Here is an 18,207-nt window from a genome sequence, read left to right on the forward strand (position 1 = left end):
CCCGGAGCCGGGCAGACACTCACATGAACTGGATAACTTTGTTCAGGCCCGCGATTTCGTACAGGCTCTCCGTGTCGGAGCCGCCTTCATCCAGAGCCAGCTTCCCTGGGGACAGAGAGGCACAGGTGGCCAGGCTCCCCTCTGGGCTGGACGCACCAGGAAAGGGCACAGACCAGGGACACCTGGGATAGCGGCCCTGTGTGGGCCTGGACCCCTCCCTCTGCGCTGTCCTGATTCCCAGGAGCCAGAGAGCCTGCACCGTCGGGAGGGTGGTTCCTGGGGGCCGCGAGGTACTTTGGTAGTCAGTGCTCTGGACGGGCCCTGGGCCCACCTGGCCACCTCCACCTCCAGGCACCAGGCTTGCCCTCTAGGGGCCATGCTTCCTCATCTGCAAAGTGGGGCCCTCAGTCCTGCTCATCGAGCCCTGGGGCTGTGGGGGAGCAGGGCGTGGTGATGCCCTTATTGGGGGCGGCGCGAGGGCAGCTTGGGACGGGGTGCTGACTGTTGCCCATGGCTCCCACCTTCTCTCAAGTCATCCACGTCCATGACCTCGCCCTGCGTGATCCAGCTCAGGTAGCCCCGGAGGTCCTCCTCCAGCTGCTGCTTCTCCCGCAGCTTCTGGAAGGTCCCCCTGGACTTGGCCTTCTCCCGCTCCTTGGTGAATTCCCTGCAGGGGGCCGGGGAGGAGGAGGAGGAGGAACCAGTTGCAGGGATGGAGTTTCTTGGGTCACTGAGCCCCTTCTGAGGCTGGACATGCCCATCCTCCTGGTCTGGGTATCTCGGGGGTCTGGGGACCTTCCGGGGCCGAGGGCAGCACTCCCCCCAGCCCTGCCCTCCAGGATGCTTGGCGCACGTGCCCCCCTCTATTGTTCCTTCTCATCCCATCTCATTTCTCCTGCCTCGTCTTGGGTGACCTTGGGCAGGGGTTAGTGGCATGACCATCCACTGCCTAACAGAACTGCCTGGACCCTCCCGAGACAGGCTGGGACAGCCTGCGATCCTTTGCACCCTGCTTGCACATGGACACACCTCTCCTCCAGCAACAAGATACAAAGAAACTACACGGGACTAAAAATACCTGCTGCATGTGCAGCTGGGGCAAACTCTGGACCAAAAGACACAAAGACAAAGAAAAAAACCGCCCCTACTGCCGTTTCTGGAGAGCCGGAGCAGCAGGTTACTGCACGTGCCCCGTATACTCAACACCACAAGGGCTGGGCACAGCACCTCGGCACCGCCTGCGGCCCAGCCCCTGGGCACACCGGGACGTTCATCCCACCCCAGGAACCAGCGAAGGAGGCTCTGGCTTGTTGCTGCCTCCTGCAGCTGGTGAGGAGCCCCAGTGAAGTCTGGCCTGACTTCCTGCTCTGGCCCTAGTCAGTATACTGCCTGGGGAAGGCCGAGAGCTGCCTCGAATCACTGGTTTTCCCTGCAGCCCTGGCCCTGTAGGCCGCCTGACGGATTTAGTTCTGCTTACAGACCTAAGGCTTCAGGGGCGGGGTGGGGGCTCCTGGGCCTCGAAGAAACCAGGGTGCAGCAGTGGGATGGGGGACCCCAGGGGCGGGGAAGGCTCCGGGCAGGGCGGGGGGCAGCCAGCCTGAGGGGCGGGGGCAGCCAGCCTGAGGGTACCAGGCTGCAGCAGCCAGATGGGGGACCCGAGGGTCGGGGAAGGCTCCGGGCAGGGCGGGGGGCAGCCAGCCTGAGGGTCTGCTCACACCACCTGCACCCTCACACTGCTGGGCAGGGTCCAAGAGGGGTTCTTGGCCACCTTGTGTCCCGGTCTGTTCAGGGCTCCTGTGAAAGCTGTGGGTCCCTCCTCAGAACCATGGGGAAAATGCTCCATTTCGGGCAGTGTTGTAAAGTGTTTCATTTGGAAACCAGAGCCTGACGACGGAACCAGTGGTATGAAAATGTAGTTGTTGAGACATAAAGAAATGGTGTTGAAATTACATATAAGACTCCAGGAGTTGGTGAAAGGCAGGGAAGCCTGGCCTGCTGCAGTCTGTGGGGTCACAAAGAGTTGGACGTGACTTAGCAGCTGAACAAATGCTTCTTTAGTAATTCATGAACTGCAATATCTAGCCTCAGTTCTAAAAACCATCATAATTTCAAGGTAGTGATACTTGCAACACTGGGATCTGACAAGTGCTTCCTACTGGGATGAGTCAGGGCGGCGCTGTGACCACTTCATGACCACGAGCATGCAGTGCCCGTGGTGTGCCGGCCTCTGCTCTAAGTCTGTTATAGGAATGGACCCGTGCGTTCTCCCAGCCAGCCTGTGAAGCAGGCCCTGACGTTATTCCTCTGTGACAGAGGTGACCCCTGAAGCACAGAGGGGTTAAGGAATTAGCAAAGGTCACACAGCCAGCAAGCAGCAGCACAAGGGTTTAAACCGGGGCCTCCTGCCCCAGTCTGCGCACTCAGCCCGGAGGCCATTCTTGGAGCTGAGCCTCAGACCTTGCACCTCCAGGGGCTGCAGGCCGGGATCTTGGGGGCTTCACGCAGAGGGGCCGAAGGAAGCGAGGATGGAAGAAGGCTCAAGGAGGAGGGAGGGGGTGGAGAAAGGGGAGCTCTCCCTGCATCTTCGCTCTTCCTTGCTAGTGCGGAGCCTGCTCCCGGCTAAGGGGACCCGGGGAGGAATGGGCATTCTAAGTCACACCCCCTGCCCTCTTCCCTCTCTCCCTCCCCGCCCCTCCTTCTCCCCCTCCACTCCCCCCCTCCAGCTGCCTCTGGGTCACACCCCCTGCCCTCTTCCCTCTCTCCCTCCCCGACCCTCCTTCTCCCCCTCCACTCCCCCGCAGCTGCCTCTGGCCCCTCACCCGCTCAGGACGCCCAGCACCAGGTTGAGGATGAAGAAGGAGCCCAGCAGGATGAGGGTGACAAAGTAGATCCAGGGCCACTCGTTCCCGATAGCATCATTCACCTGGTCCAGACACGGGTGTGAGTCCCCGGTGTGCGGGTCCAGGCCCTCCGAAAGCTTGCCCATTCGCGGCACCTGGCCACCCAGGTCCAGCCTGAGGATGCAGCACTGGAGCCTGGCTGATGGCTACCTGGCCGGTGGGACAGAGCCCTGCCTCCCTCCAACCACCTGGCTCCCTGCCTGGACCCCGTCCTGCAGGCCGCCTCCAGCCTCCTTTCCAGCCAAGATTTCTCCGAGTAGAAACACTCCGAGCCTCAGCCTGCACTTGGCCGGCTCCTTCAGGAACCACCTGTGGCTGCGATGAGTCCCCCGGCATCTCTGAGCCCTGTCCCAGTGCCTCCTGGACTGACGATGTGAGCTCGCCCCTCATAGGCTGGTCACAGACGAAACAACATGTGTGACAGTCCTCTGAGACGTTTCATAACTGGTTCCCATGATCTGAGCTCACGAGAGCCAGTCACACGAGTGCTTTACGTATGCAAAGCATTTGACAGCTCTACCACTGTCCCCCATAGGCAGCGTCACCCCGTGGCCAGGCTCCGGGGTTGGATCTGGGGGGATTAGAGGTCAGTCTTGGCCATGTCGCTCACTAGCCACCAGAGGCCAAGTCACCGAACCTCTCTGAGCCTCAGTTTCCTTATCCAGAAAATGGGATCATGCCTTCCATTGCTGGAGGATCAAATAGCTCTGAGTAACACCAAATAAAGAACCTTCTCAACAGGAGGACCACACATTGGGTGTGTGTTGGCACTGTGGGGACCCAGTTAACAGACTCACTAACCATCTAACTACCCGATTGTGGAGCCGGTATTTTTATTCTACAGACGAGGGATCTGATATCCAATCACCTTTTTATGGGAGAGCAGCCTTGCCCAGCAGTGAGGAGAGAGACTCGCAGGGCCCTTCCTCCCTCAGGAAATCTGAGATTCCTGGCCATGAGGGGCGAGTCACTCACAGCCAGGCTTGGGGACAAGGCAGGAGCTGAGACAGAAGCCACCAAGCTCCTGGTTTCCACCCTCACTGCTCCTGGGGCTGCGGACACAGGTGGTACCCCAACCCTCCCACTGGGATGCTGGAGGGGTGGGGAGCAGCGGGCCCTCCAGGGGCCAGGACTGGCAGGCCCACCAACGGCCGAGCCCACGGGTGAGGGGACAGCTGGCGGGCCCGGGCCCAGACCCACCCAGTAGAGGACGTCGGTCCAGCCCTCCATGGTGATGCACTGGTAGACGGTGAGCATGGAGAAGCCGAAGTTGTCGAAGTGCGTGATGCCGTGGTTGGGGCCGGGCCACCCGCCACGGCACTCGCTGCCGCTGATGGTGCAGGGCCGGCCGGAGCCCGTCCGGGCGCAGGGGGACGGCTTCTCGTTCTCCACCGTGGCCACGATGTCTGAGGGCGGGCGGCGAGAGCAGTGAGCCCCAGGCGGGAACGGGAGGGGGCGTCTCAACAAGACTGGGGAGGAGGACAGCCCAGCGGGAGCGTGCGGTGCAGACCGCAGGGAGGCTCCGGGGCGTGGGTAAGGATCCAGACACGGATCCACGGATATGGGTAGGCACAGCGGCGCCTGCGGGCAGCAGCTCCGGGCAGACCTCCCTGGAGGCGAGGCTTCTAGAGACCCGAGGCTGCGAGGCACGCCGTGGATCACTTTGCAGAAGGAGGCGGCAGGGGTGGAGGTGTGGGCAGGGCCTCCCGCCTGGACTCGAGAGAGCTCCGTCTGGGACGCTGAGACAGAGCCTGCCCCCGCCCTGAGGCCCAGCCCCCCAGCGCACCTGTGCCGATGAAGTAGCAGGTCTTGTGCATCTTGCCCTTGAAGAGCTCGAGGCCGATGATGGCGTAGATGACGACCATGAAGAGCACCAGCAGGGCGATGTGGAAGAGCGGCAGCATGGCCTTGAAGATGGAGTTGAGGACCACCTGCAGGCCTGCGGGGCGGGGCGGGGGGCGGAGACTCAGCCTCCCTCTCGCTTTCCAGGCCCTCCCCGGGACACCAAGCCCAAAGGGGCCCAGAACGGGGGCAGGGAGCAGGCCGAGGGAGGGGCAGGGCTGCGCCACCCACTGGGCACCCCGGACACCAGCCGGAGCGGACGGAGCACGCGGAAGGCCCGCAGTGCCTTGACGTCCAGGCCCGCGCCTTTGCTGCTCATCGGGGCCGTGTTGCTCTGGATGAGGTTGACCTGCTCCAGGATCACGGTGAAGACCCTGCGGCGACAAAAGAGGGAGACGAGGCCCGCGGTCAGCTAGGCCTCTGCCCGGGGTCGGGGCCCTTGTCCCGTCTGGGGACCTGTAGGGAGGCGGGGCGGGCAGACATGGGGCCCCACACCGGGGGCTGCTCTGGTGATGTCTCTCTGTCCCGGGAATTTTAGAAAAGACCCCGCAGCCATGTTCAGGCTCAGTGAGAGGAACACTGGGCCCATCGGTGATGTCCACTCTGGCCCTTAAGGTGCGGGTGGAACTGCTGGTGTCACAGCATCTGTGTCAGGCCTGGGGGCTGAGCGCTCCCTGGGGTGGGTGGGCGGTTCCAGCTGCCCACACCTAGGGGATGCGGAGGAGAAAGCCCAGGGCTGGCTCTCCTGCGGGCATTCCTCCTGCTGCCTGGCTGACAAAGCTCCGGACCCTCCTTCCTGCTCTCAGGTCACTCTGAGGTCCGTCTCAAGCCCTTCTGTATCCTGTTGACAGCTGCCCCTGGACCACACCACACGGGAGCGTGGCCTCCAGCCAGGAGTCCGTCCAGGGCAGAGGCTGACTCATAGTATCCCCCTCCTCTCCGTGTTCTGCCCAAAGCAGTATTGTACAATTGCTAAGTAAGCACCATGGTTTTTATTGACTTGAAGGGCAGCTTAGTGGTTAAGACAGCAGCCTCTGGAGTAAGTTCTGTGTTTGGTTCAGTCGCTCAGTCGTGTCTGACTGTTTGTGACCCCACGGACGGCAGCACGCCAGGCTCCCTGTCCTTCACTATCCCCTGGAGCCTACTCAGACTCATGTCCATCGAGTCAGTGATGCCGTCCCACCATCTCATCCTCTGACGAACTCTTTTCCTTCTACCCTTGGTCTTTCCCCGCATCAGGGACTTTTCCAGTGAGTTGTTTGTTGGCATCAGATGACCAAAATGCTGGAGCTTCAGCTTCAGCATCAGTCCTTCCAGTGAATATTCAGGGTTGATCTCCTTTAAGATTGACTGGTTTGATCTTGCTGCCCAAGCAAGACCTTCAGGAGTCTTCTCCAACACCACTGTTGAAAGGCATCAATTCTTTGGCGTTCTGCCTTCTTTACGGTCCAGCTCTCACAACAGTACGTGCCCAGTGGGAAGCCCTGTTATAGTTAGGTGGTGGCTCTACATCTTATGTCATGGGCTTAGCCATGCCCCCCCACCCCACTCCCAGTTCATATGCTGAAACCCTAACTCCTGGGATCTCAGAATATGACTGTATTTGAAGACAGGACTGTAAAGAAGCAACTCAAGTGAAAAGGAGGCTGTTAGGGTGGGCTCTAACTGTCTGACTGGTGCCCTTAGTACAAGAGGAAACGTGGGCACATGCCACCTGGGCATGCACCACAGGGGTGCGTGTGGATAGAGGAAGGACCACGTGCGGATACAGCAAGAAGGTGGCCATCGGCAAGCCAGGAAGGGAGGCCTCAGGAGAAACCTGGCACCACCTTGACCTTGGACTTCCAGCCTCCAGAACAGTCAGAACATAAATTTTGGGGTATCGGCCCCCAGTCTGTGGCATCGTGTCGTGGCGGCCCAAGCAGACTCGTGTGCCTCCTGCGTGCTCAGTCGCTTCAGTCGTGTCTGACCCTTTGTGACCCCACGGACTGTGCACCAGGAGTGCACGAGGCTCCTCTGTCCATGAGATTCTCCAGCAAGAATACTGGAGCGGCTTGTCACGTCCCCCTCCTCCAGGGGATCTTCCTGACCCAGGGACCGAACGTGCGTCTCGTGTCTCCTGCATTGGTAGGTGGGTTCTTTACCACCAGCGCCACTTGGGATGCCCAAGCAGACTCCTACAGGTTACCGAATGTCCGTTCTCGTGAACTCCAGTGACACATGCTCCACACCGGTCCGTGGAGAGATGGTACCGAAGGCTGAGAAATTTATGAACGTCCAGAAACTGCTGGGCCCTGAAAGCAGGCACACGTTTCCAGCCGTGTGTGCAGAGAGCAGGCAGGCTGGTGGTGCCTGGCTGGGGAGGGTGTGACTTGCTGGCGCCCCCGCTGCCCCACCCCACTCACCGCTGCACCCGCCTCTGGGCCCTGGGGTCCCCGCCCGGCTCAGCCCCGCACCCCAGCCTCACTCACCCCAGGAAGACGATGATGAAATCCAGCACGTTCCAGCCGCTGCGCAGGTAGGCATCCTGGTGGAACAGGAAGCCGTAGGCGATGATCTTCATGGCGGCCTCGATGGAGAAGACGATGAGGAAGAAGTATTCCAGCTTCTCCTGCGGGGTGAGGGGGTCGAACCAGGCTCAGCCGCCTTGGGACTCCTGCCCCGGCTACCCTACCACCTGGGTCCCTCCCTCCTGCAGGGCCGCTCCCCAGGGGGCCGCCCCAGGCACTGGGCGGCCTCTGACATCCTCTGTTCCTCCTCCCGCTCTGTCTTCTGAGTGTATCCCCAGCTGAAAAAGCCACACATGCTTCTATCTGGTTCCTTTCCTGCCTCACTCACTAAGATATAAACTACGGGGAGGCGGGGGAGGCAGGGGAGGCGCTGGTTTTTGCTCTTTTATTTTTGGCCACGCTGCCCTGTGGAATCTTGGCTCAAGGACCAGACACCAAGATGACGACCCTCGCAGTGGCAAGCGCAGAGTCAACCACCAGACCACCAGGAAAGTTCCTCTTTTTTCAAAAAATGACTCTACACCTCCAGGCTAGAACGGGACGAATGGATGAATAGTCGGGACAGCCCCCGGAAGAAGGCCCCAGGTGGCTCCTGTGTGGGCATCTTCTCCCTCATCCCGAGGACTCAAGGGAGCAGGGTTGGGGAGCACTCAACTAGGGTTCCGGAGGGGTCTTCCGGGCGGTCAGAGTCTTCCCTTTCGTCCACTTCCTGTGATCCCTCCGCCCATCCCACGTGCCCACATCCAAAGCGGACAGGCACCACCTGGGAGCCCAAGCGCCGTCATGCAGGGTGGGGGCATTGCAAGCTCACTGCTGTGGAGGGGGCCCCGCAGTTCAGGGGCTAGGCTAAGGCTCCTGGCTCAGCCCCCACCGCCCAGCCCCCGACTGAAGGGGGGCTCCTCCAGGCCTCCCCAGACCCCGCCCCACCCCCACGCTGCCCCAGTCACCCCTCCCTGTCCCCGGTCCAGGAGGCAGCTATTTCCAAAGTAGCAGCTCACCCTGTCAGGGCTCCAGGCTGACCCCACTGTCTTCTGAGCCAGGCTTCAGAGCTCTGTGCCCGCCCCCGCCCTGCGCCCCCCACAGGCTCGACCCCTGGACGGCCCTGCACGACCAGCCGCAGGAGCACAGAGAGCACCCTCCGGAGCCGACCCCCAGGGAGGCCTGAGCCCCACCACCTACACCTGTGTCCCCACCGGTCACCCGCCCCTCCAGGTCAGCACCGTTGCTACGTCAGAGCCCCCAGCTGGCGATCCAGACAGGGGTTCACTTTACTTCCAAGAGGGTAGGCTTGGGAGGCAAGGTCCCCAACAGCTCGTTCACACAGATCCGGTCTCAGACACCTCCCCATTTAGTATTTAGAGAATTTTCCTAAAAGCACGGTTTCCCCTTCTATCCAGAGGGGGAAACTGAGGCACATATAGGCTAAGCCTGCTTTCTTTAACGGGCCCCTTATTTCTTCCACCAGCTTGTAAGCCCAAAGCTTTCTCCTTCCAGAAAACCGCACTGTAGGACTGGAATGCAAGGCTGCACCATCCTACTGAAGGGCTTGTGTGGGGCCTGTGCTTGAGCTAAGTAAGGCAGCCGGGAACTGGGGCCATCGCCCTGGGTCACTGTCCAGGGGCCGTCCCACGGCTCCCTGCGAGGGTGGGGGCGGCACAACAGAGCTGAGGGGGATGGGGCTCCCGTCCCTTGCAGGGCAGGCCGCTGGGAGTCCGGCAGCCCGAGGGGGCAGAAGGAGCAGTGAGTGAAGTCAAGTCAGCATTTAAACGCTCCAGCGGCTGCTGCCCCAGGGGCAGAAGTGGGCTTAGCGGAGGGAAAACAGGGCCCAGAATAGCTGCAGAGCTCACAGGCCAGGCAGCCGGCCACACGCTGGGGCGGCGGAGGGGGGAGGGGGGCGCCTGCACCTGCCCCTGCCCATCCTGCTTCCGCTTGGCCACCAGGGAGCTTGTCGAGGCCACAGGTCACTCAGGGTCCTTGGCTGTTAGCTCCGGCGCGACCCTGAAGCGTGTGGAGTTACTGAACTCTGCGTGGGCACCCTGTGTGCACGTGCATCCCGCCGAGGCAGGGGACTGGGCCCCTTCCTTGGCCACAGGAACGGGGTCACGTGGAGTCACCGCAGCCCCCGGCCCTGGCTCTCTCCCCGCTGCTCGCTAAGCACCGCCCTGGAGGCCGTCTGAAGGCCCGGTGGCCAGCCTTCCCGGAGCTCCCTGGCGGCCTGCTCCCCCGCGCCTCCTTCCCTTCGGCCGTGCCTGGGTCCCCCTGCATAGCCCTGCTGGTTGTCACAGAGCCGTGGCCCGTGGTCGTGTCCAGGGGTGGCCAGGGCTGGGCTCCGTGTGTTCTGCCTCTGACCTGAATGCCCCTCCCCAGATCCCGCTCCTCCACACGGTCCAGCTCAGCCGATGGCACCAACTTGCTGAGTGGGACTCCCACCTGGCTCTTTCTGGATGCCTCCCACTGCTCTGCCCTGGGCCCCAGTACCCACCATGTCCAAACCTTTCTGCACCCTAACGTTTTCTGATCCACCTGCCCCCAAACTCACACAACCTGTGCCCCCATGCCTCCCAGGCCCACATACACCCGGACACCCACCATGTGACATCCAGGCCCCTGGATCTCCCGCCGCCCCGCCCCTCTGCCTGCGTCCCCGGGCCCCTCAGCCCAGCAGACCTCGCACCCACCAACAGCCCTCAGCTCCCGGGGCGAGCTTTTCCCGTGTGTCCCGCCATCCCCGCAAACACGGGGCCGCTCTTCACCACCCCTCCCCCAGCTGCAGCCCCGAGACCACACGAGAGGTCCCGAAGCTTGGGGCTGCCCGTGGTTTCTCTGCCGCCAGACAGAAGAGGCAGTGGTCCCCATCAGCAATGGGATTGGGGAACGGGCAAAGGTCACCTTAGGCGCCGGCCCTGAGTCTCTGCTGGTGGGGGGTAAGGGGAGGTTTCATGGCGGGACTCCACCCCGACGCCCACGCCAGGTTCAGGCTCCCCCGAAACCCCGCTGAAGGCGCCGGGCTCAGGGCTTCTGCCCCTGCTGTCGCCCTCCCGGGACTGTCCTCCCGAGAGAGCCCCACGGCGGCACCCTTCTCTCTCTGGGACCCCAGCTCCAGCGTTATCACTAGGGCCCAGGACCCCTCCTTCCCTCCCCCTGCTGTCTTCATCCCAAACTTGGGGTGTTTGTCAGCAGCCGACCCCGCTTGCCACGCCCTGTCTCGTCCTTCCTGACTGTCCGCCCGCCTCACTGTATAGCCCGGAGCCGCTGCCTCGTCCCCTGCGTCCGGCACCGGCGGCCGTGTGGGTGTCTGTGGGCATCAGTCGCCACCTGCGGTGGGCACCATGCAGGCTCCAGAAGTGGCCTTTGGGAACCGTCAGAGCAACACGCACAACCCCCAGGCACGCAGGCGGGTCACAGGCCAAGGCAGGCTCGTGGAAGCCATGCGGCGAGCCCCGGGGCCAGCCCGCACAGCTGGGCACCGACTAGGTCCGCGGGGGAGAAGCACCCGTCAGACCATGGAGGACAGGACGCGCCAGCCACAGACAGCTCTGGTCTCACAGGTCGTCTGCAAAGCTCCATGCCAGAGCACGTGGGACCGCCTGGCACACAGTAGGGCCTCAAGGAACATTTGCTGAATGAATACAGAGCAGAAAATCCCATCTCTGATGCCACACGCCTCTGCGGCCTTGCCATCTCTGTTTCTGACAGGGGACGCTGGACCCCAGGGTCTGACACCCACGCAGGGAAACAGTGCCCACCCCAGAGCCCTGGCACTGCCCGAGTGAGCATCATGAGCCTGTCTGACCAGGAGCTGAGACCAGCTACCTGCAACGCGTGCTGAGTCGCTCCAGTCACGTCCGACTCTGTGCAACCCCGTGGACTGCAGCCCGCGAGGCTCCTCTGTTCATGGGATTCTCCAGGCAGGAGCACTGGAGCAGGCTGCCGTGCCCTCCTCCAGGGCATCGTTCTGACCCAGGGGTCTAACCTGGCTTTCCGGTATCGCAGGCAGATTCTTTACCACTGAGCCCCCAGAGAAACCCCTGCAAGGAAGGCCTTAACTAGCAAATGTCCCTCCATAGACAGGCCGCTCACTGAGGCTCCAGGGCCAGTGTTGGCTGGAGGTGGGCCTGCTCTGTGACCCTGACGCACCTGCTCCTGGGGCAGCGGAGCCAGACCCTCCGAGGCCCTGGGCTGAGAGCAGCGGGGCTCAGGCCACACTCCATCCTGCTGCTGCCTCTGTCTCCAAGAGTCAGCCATCCTGGCCCGACTCTCCACGCCCCGAGGCCCTGGGCTCCGTGGGGAGATGGGGGCAGGACAGGCCTCCCTCCGGAGGTCTGCGGGCCTCAGTCCCCCTGTCTGACCACACTGGGACCTTCGGGACAGCAGGCCTGGACCCCAGCATCCCTGACACCAGAGGCCCCTTGAGGGCTCCGGGCCCTGCAGGGCCCACAGAAAGGCCCCGCAGGCTGGTCTGGGACAGGGTGATGGAACCAGGAAGCTCCAGTCACAGTTCTGAAGGCGGCGGGTCCTCCCCATCCCCCAGGCCTGAGGCTCCTGACTTACTGCCCAGGCGCTGTGACCCATTCAGACACAAATCTTGCTGGGGTGGGCGTGGAGCATTCCACTTTTCCAGTCAGAGTTCACTGTTAGGACCGTCTGCGTCAACAGGCCGGAGCGGATTTGGCTGAGAGAAGGAGCCTGTGTGCAGGGGGTGCCGGTGGGGTCTCATGGCCACGCTCAGAGCAGACCCCCGGGTGCTGCCGCTCCAAGATGCTCCCCACCCCGGTTCCTCCCCAGTCTGCTCCCCAAGCAGACCCTGGGCCCGCTGCCCCGGGAGACATAGGGGGCAGGTCGGGAGGTTTGTCTCCTAAAGCCCCCCACCCTGGTGTATGGGAGGGCTTGAAGTGGGGGGCCGTCTCCCCAGCAAAACAGAGCCTCAGCCCAGGGTTTGGAGGTTTGAGGGCCTGCTTCCTCACAGCACCCTGAGCTGCGGCAGGGTCTGAGGGCACCAGGGGACCCCCAAGACAGCAGGGGGCAGCCCTGCCAAGGACTCCTGCTTCCTGAACTGCCCGCTGGGACAGCTGACAGCGGCCTGGGGAACTACGTGTCTAGAACACTGTGGCCGCGAGGGTGGACGGGGCCGCCGGCCAGCACTCCCAGGCACTACCTAAGACCGGGGCCAGGCCATGGAGTGAGTGAGCGGAGACCAAGCGTGGTCCAGTTCTCCCATCCCGGAGGGGTGGGGATAGGGCCCAGGCAGAGCCGGCTTCTGGGAGCAAAGGGGGCACCTCTTGGGCACCCCTACTCTGCAGCTTTTCCTGCGCAGATGTGAGGGAGGTGGGGGCGAGGGGGCGAGGCCCCGGCCCGCCTGCCCTGGCTCAGCCCCAGGCCTCCCGGGGAGCTGGCCTGCGGCCTGAGGCACCACTGCTCGGGAATGCAGGCCCTGGGGTGTGTCTGCAGGACCCCTCAGCCTCCAGGCTGGGAGGAGGGCCCGCTGGCGGGAGGGCAGTGGCTGCATTCATCCTGACGCACCCTCCCGGCATGGATGGGACCTGAGCCCGCCCCCCTTGGCCTCTGCTTCCCTTCCCAGGAGGAGAGCCAGCTCCTGTGGGGCCCACGCTGGGTGGGAGGTCAGGAGTGTGTCCAAAGGAGGGTGGCAGGGCTGAGGGCCACAGGGGGAGCCCGGTCACCTGGTGGGGCAAGAAAGCGAGGCACCCAAGTGGTGGGAAGGAGACGGGGCCTGGGCTGGCGAGCTGACAGCGGCGCTGGTTCACTGAGCTCACGCGCCAGGCCCTGGTGTAGTCACACACACACACACACACACACACACACACACACACTCACACGTGCACACGCACACTCACACGTGCACGCACACATGCATGCACGCGCGTGCACACGTGTACACACATGTACGCACATGCACACAGATTCACACACACACACGCACGTCATCTTCACAGGGGCCTGGAAGGGCAGCACTCCTACCCCCACTGAACGGATGAGGAAACCAAAGCACAGAGGGGTTAAGTAATTTCTCCAGGATCACACAGCAGCCGACTGGCAGGGCCGTGATGAGAACCCAGGCCCCGTGACCTCAACCACCATGTCATGCTGGGAGGGGAGAAAATTCACACGGGACCCCCAGGGGGCTCGTCAGATCCCGTCCTCTGCCCTCCAGGCCTGGGTTCCTCAGGGCTTGGCGGTGGGCTGGGAACACAGGGAGGGGACAGAGAGGGGAGGCGACAGCCACCTCCTCAGCCACCCCCGTGTGGCCGCACAGACGCGCTCCCCCGGCAGTTCTGGAGGATGGGGACCCCCCTCCCCCGGCTGGGGCTCACAGACTGCAGGGAGCTGTGTCCGAGCCAGACCGGGGCAGAGGTGGCAGGCGCTGCGGCTGCCTGAGGCCTGGGCTCCGCTGGGCCCCCCGGGGCCGACCAGCTTGGGCCAGGTGTGCAGGGCAGCTCCAACTCTGTCCACCCACCCTCTCGGTGCCCATGCAGCACCTGGGCTGAGGGGGACGCAAAGGAGCGTGGGGAATTTGAGTCCCCCAGCAGGAGAGGGCAGGCATTTCGCCAGACCCCTGAGCAGTGGCCTGGGCTTGGACCCCTGTGCCTGGCTGGCCCGGGGTCTCTGACAGGCAAGGCCAGTGTGGGCCACTTCTTGGGGAGGTGGGGCGGGCCGAGTGGCAGAGGGCGCATTCCGGACCCTATAAAAAGACGGCAACCTGAGCCTAGGAATGTCAGGGGCCGGCCAGCCGGCAGGTGCGGGGCGGGAAGGGCCGGCCCCTCAGCCCCCTGGCCGCCCCAAGCTAGCCTGACCAGTGTCAGCAAACCCTCCAGACCTCGGAAATCAGCACCGGGCCCTTGCTGGAACCTCAGCTAGCAGGCCTGGCTGAGCGGTCTGCCGGGGCCTCCGCCGCGCCTCTCCTGCGGGTGGGCGGCTCTGGGTTGGCAGGAGGGGGCAGTCCTGTGCACTGCGGGAGGCAGAGCAGACCCCCGGCCTCTGCCTTGTAGATGTGAGCGGCACGCTCAGGACACATGCCCAGGACACACGCCTGGGACACACGCCTGGGACACAAGCTCAGGACACACGTCCAGGACACACACTCAGGACACATGCCTAGGACGCATGTTTACACATGCTCAGGACACATGCCCAGGATGCACGCTTACACGTGCTCAGGACACACGCCTGGGACACACGCCTGGGACACACTTGGGACACATGCCCAGGACACACTTGGGACACACGCCTGGGATACGTGCCCGGGACACACGCTTAGGACACACGCTCAAGACACACGCCCAGGACGCACACTCACACACACTCAGGATGCACGTTCCCGCCAGTCTCTAGACTGTTACCGAGAGCCCCTCCCTTCCTACCCTGGAAACCACTGGCCTGGGGCTGTCCCTCCGACTCTCAGGATGCTGCCCAGTAGGAGCACAGAGTCCTGCCTGATAGAGACCGTCCCTGATGGACGCGCCCTGTAGGACTCCGGCCCGCTGCGTGTCTCATCCAGCAACCCTAGCCTGTCATTTTTTCTCCAGGGTCATAGATTTCTGTTTCTCGAATTCTCTTTGAACCAGCTGTACTCTGCTTCTCGGTTGCTATGCGTTGAATCAGCCTATGACCTGTGTTCCTTCTCTGTTTTGATCAGAGTCCTGTCTTTACTCTCTGCTTGCGGGCACAGCGACAGACAAGCAGCTAAAGCAGTGTCTCTAGCCTGTCCCAGGGCTGCTCCCTCTGCCCACTGCCACAGGTGGGTCCCCTCGGTCTGGCCCCGGCTGCATGGAGACGCTCCCAAAGGTCTCCTTTCATTAATTCAGTCGGGAGTCCCCCCGGGGCAGGGCCCCTTCAGGCTTCACGGAGCAGGTGAGCCTTAGAGCGGCAGAGCTGACCTCCTGGGGTCCTGGGCTGCGGCCGGTGCCCTGGGTCCTTGCTGGGCTTCCACGCCCCTGCCCTTGCACCGGCCCCAGGGTGGCTCAGGGTCTATTCCGTCCTCCTGCTTCCCTGACACACGCTGGCCCTGTGTGACCAGTGTCCGCAGCCTGCACGAGGCTGGGGGACCCTGGCACAGTCAGTGCCCGTCAGTCCTGAAGACATGAAGCAGCCTGCCTGCCCTCTGGGGGTCGTGGATGCGGGGCTGGATCTCTGAGCACCCTCCCTGGCCTGCGTGGCAGCAACTCCACAGTCTAGAGAGAGGGGTCCTGAGGAGGCGCCAGGAACTGCTGTCCTGGACGCCCCCTCCTCCAGCCCCACCCAAGACCACTCCCCGGGGAAGCAGAGACCTCCTGCGTCCCCTTCTGATGAGGAGGGAGCCACACGCAGTGCCCAGTCAAGGGTCCAGGTTTGCCTGTAGAGCCCACTGGACGGGCACTGTGCCTCAGTTTACTCGTCTATAGAACTGTGCTGTCCTGTGGGGCCCCGGCGGGCATTCAGGGGGACGAGGCCCTGAGTGTGTCAGAGCAGTGCCCGGCACAGGGCAGGTGCCCAACAGGTGACAACCAAGACGAAGATGGTGATGATGGCGTTCGGCTGAAGGAGGGGTTGGAGGCCAGAAAAGCCGTCCAGATAAGTCAGTTGGAAGGAGAGGAAAAGGGTTAAAGAGGTTGGACACAGATGGTGGTTGGGGTGAAGAGGAAGATTTTGTCTGAGATAATCCTTTGGTCATCGTTACGAGTTGTATCCTTTGAGTCCAGAGCGACCCAGGGCCCCTGTGACTGGGGCTCTGTGGCTGGGAAGCCCCCACAGGGGTACTGAGACTCAGCACGATAAAGGCTCCTGTGCGATAGACGAGGTAGCACAGCCTACAAGGGCTTGACTCACGCAGGACCTTCTCGGAAGTTTACGGTGCTAACCCCTTTTACAGGTGAGGGCGCAGAGAAGCGAAGCAACTCACCCGAGATCACACGGCTGCAGCCCCAGGGCTTCCTCTCTGAGCCACCATCTGTGTCTCCAGCCTGGCTGAGGCAGGGCCCACGTCCCCCCTGCTGGCTGGGACGCCGTCACGGTGGCCGGGACGTGGGCACCGATCCCGCCTTCATGGATCTCTGCCACGGCGTCTCCCCAGGCCTCCTGGCTGTCTCTGGGCCTCGGCTTCCCCAGCTGCTCTGACCCAGGGCTTCCCCCTGACGAAGCGTCACGGGGGTCTCCAGCTCAGCCCGTCAGCCTGGGTGAGAGCTGGTGGGTGGAGCCGGAGTGGCTCCTGGAGGGGCCCCGGCCTCCTGGGGTTGGGGGCTCGTTCCCAGAGCAGGCGTCAGGGCTCCCCTCCTGAGCGAGGGGCCAGCTGCCCGGGGCCGCACGAGGCCCGCCCCCACTGGCCTGCAGTCACCCAGAGTGGCGGAGCCTCTGTGGTCCAGGGCTCCAACCCGCACGTCCAAGGGCCTAAGGGCTCGGGCCGCACCTGCAGGGCCGGGGTGGCCCTGGCTGTCCCCTCCCCCAGGAACACCTGTAAAACCACTGCCTGCTCGTCACCCTCCCTGAAAGCCCCGCCCCCCCCACACTCCGCCCCACACCCATCAGGCGCCAGGTCCGTGGAGCCCACCTCCTAACCAACCCCCTCCACGGTCTCCAAGGCCTCTGTTCACCACACACAGCGCTGCTGCCCCACCCCCAGCCCACTCTCCGAGGTGCCTGAGAGCCACTCCGACCCCAGCTCACGTCTCCACCTCGTGCCCCCCGCCCTATGTCTGCGTGGCCCCCCTCCCTGCAGGCCTGGGGGTCCTTGCAGCTCTGGTGCCCCTCTGGACCGCTCCGGGACCGGCACGCCCAGGGACGGGGCGCGTGCGGGCCTGGCCCAGAACCAGCGCCATTGAAGGTGCTGGGACGCCTTCCTGCCACTGCGCTCCCCCTGGCAGCCTCTCCTGGTCGGGGGCTACGGCCTGTTTAATGTTGGCGGGCGCAGACCCGCCCAGGCACCCCCTACCCAATGACCCGGCTGCGCCCCGGCCTGAGCCGGGGGTGGAACTGGGTGTTGCCCTGCACACAGGCCCACTGCCCCCACCTGAGGGGGACAGGCCTCCCCCAGGGGTACGCTGAGTGCCGGAGGGGTGGGGGCGGGGCTGTGCAGGGCATTGCTGACCGGGCCGTGGCACAGGCAGCCCCGGCTGGGGACAGCTGTCCGGACACGCCACACGGCGCATGCGCACAGACCTGACCCTCCCAGGACCTCGGGCAGGTCCTGCCAGGGGCCCAGGGCCCCAGCGGGCAGGGCCTGAGCTGAGAGTCTGTCCTTCGAGGCAGGGAAGGCGGGGAGGTGGCAGAAGGCGGGACCATGAGCAAGCCACTGCCCGCAGTTCCTGGCCCGTGCGCCTGCTGGGCCCTGGTTACAAAACACAGAGACGAGATGGTGAAAGATTCACTGCCACCATGACTGCAGAGCGGCGTCCCGAGCACGGGTCCCGCCCGAGCAGGCCACACTCCGGGACTCCGGCTCTGCCCTCCCGGCCCAGGCCAGACCTGCCACCCTCTGGGGCCTCTCTGACCCCATGGCTCACACAGGTTTCCCTCAAGGGCAGCACGCTCGTGCCCCCCGCCCGACCCTGCACGTCTCCTGTCCTTTCAATGCTTGTTTGACGGACTGGACTGATGTCTGTGCAGACGGGAACTCGTTCACAAGGCCAACCCCCGTGGTGCCAGGGGCGTAACAGACACTCGACAAATGTTTGTTAAATGAACAAGAGAGTGAACGGTGGTCCGGACGCCTCCCTTCTCCCAACCGTGGCTCTGCTGGATGGCTGGGGGTGGGGGACGGGAGTTCTCAGGCCTTCCTCAGGTTCTTGTAAGGCAGCCAATTGTGGGAAGAAGAGAAAAAGGCCCCCGATGCCTCCCCGTTGCTCTGCCCACCCTCACTTCCCTCTCGCTGGTTTTTGGGATGATGAACATGTAACAGACAAGGGGAGGCGGGAGGCCTCAGCGGGGAGCTGGCCGTGTGACCGTCAGTGTCCCCGCCCTCTCGGGCC

General features: G+C 63.5%; 1 protein-coding gene across 3 annotated transcripts in view; it reads right to left on the minus strand.

Moving 5' to 3' along the window:
- The window catches only part of CACNA1S (calcium voltage-gated channel subunit alpha1 S), a 56,748-nt gene that overhangs the window by 34,660 nt on the left and 3,881 nt on the right, over positions 1-18,207 (minus strand). For all 3 annotated transcript variants that reach the window (XM_024976575.2, XM_024976574.2, XM_059875843.1), the window contains exons 3-9: positions 7,214-7,353; positions 4,974-5,116; positions 4,687-4,839; positions 4,101-4,306; positions 2,820-2,923; positions 522-667; positions 24-105 (exon numbers count right to left, since the gene is read on the minus strand). In XM_024976575.2, the coding sequence (XP_024832343.1) occupies positions 24-105; positions 522-667; positions 2,820-2,923; positions 4,101-4,306; positions 4,687-4,839; positions 4,974-5,116; positions 7,214-7,353 (974 nt within the window). The remainder of the gene's footprint in view (positions 1-23; positions 106-521; positions 668-2,819; positions 2,924-4,100; positions 4,307-4,686; positions 4,840-4,973; positions 5,117-7,213; positions 7,354-18,207) is intronic.

This window comes from Bos taurus, chromosome 16 (assembly GCF_002263795.3).
Source record: "Bos taurus isolate L1 Dominette 01449 registration number 42190680 breed Hereford chromosome 16, ARS-UCD2.0, whole genome shotgun sequence".
Taxonomy (NCBI): Eukaryota; Metazoa; Chordata; class Mammalia; order Artiodactyla; family Bovidae; genus Bos; species Bos taurus.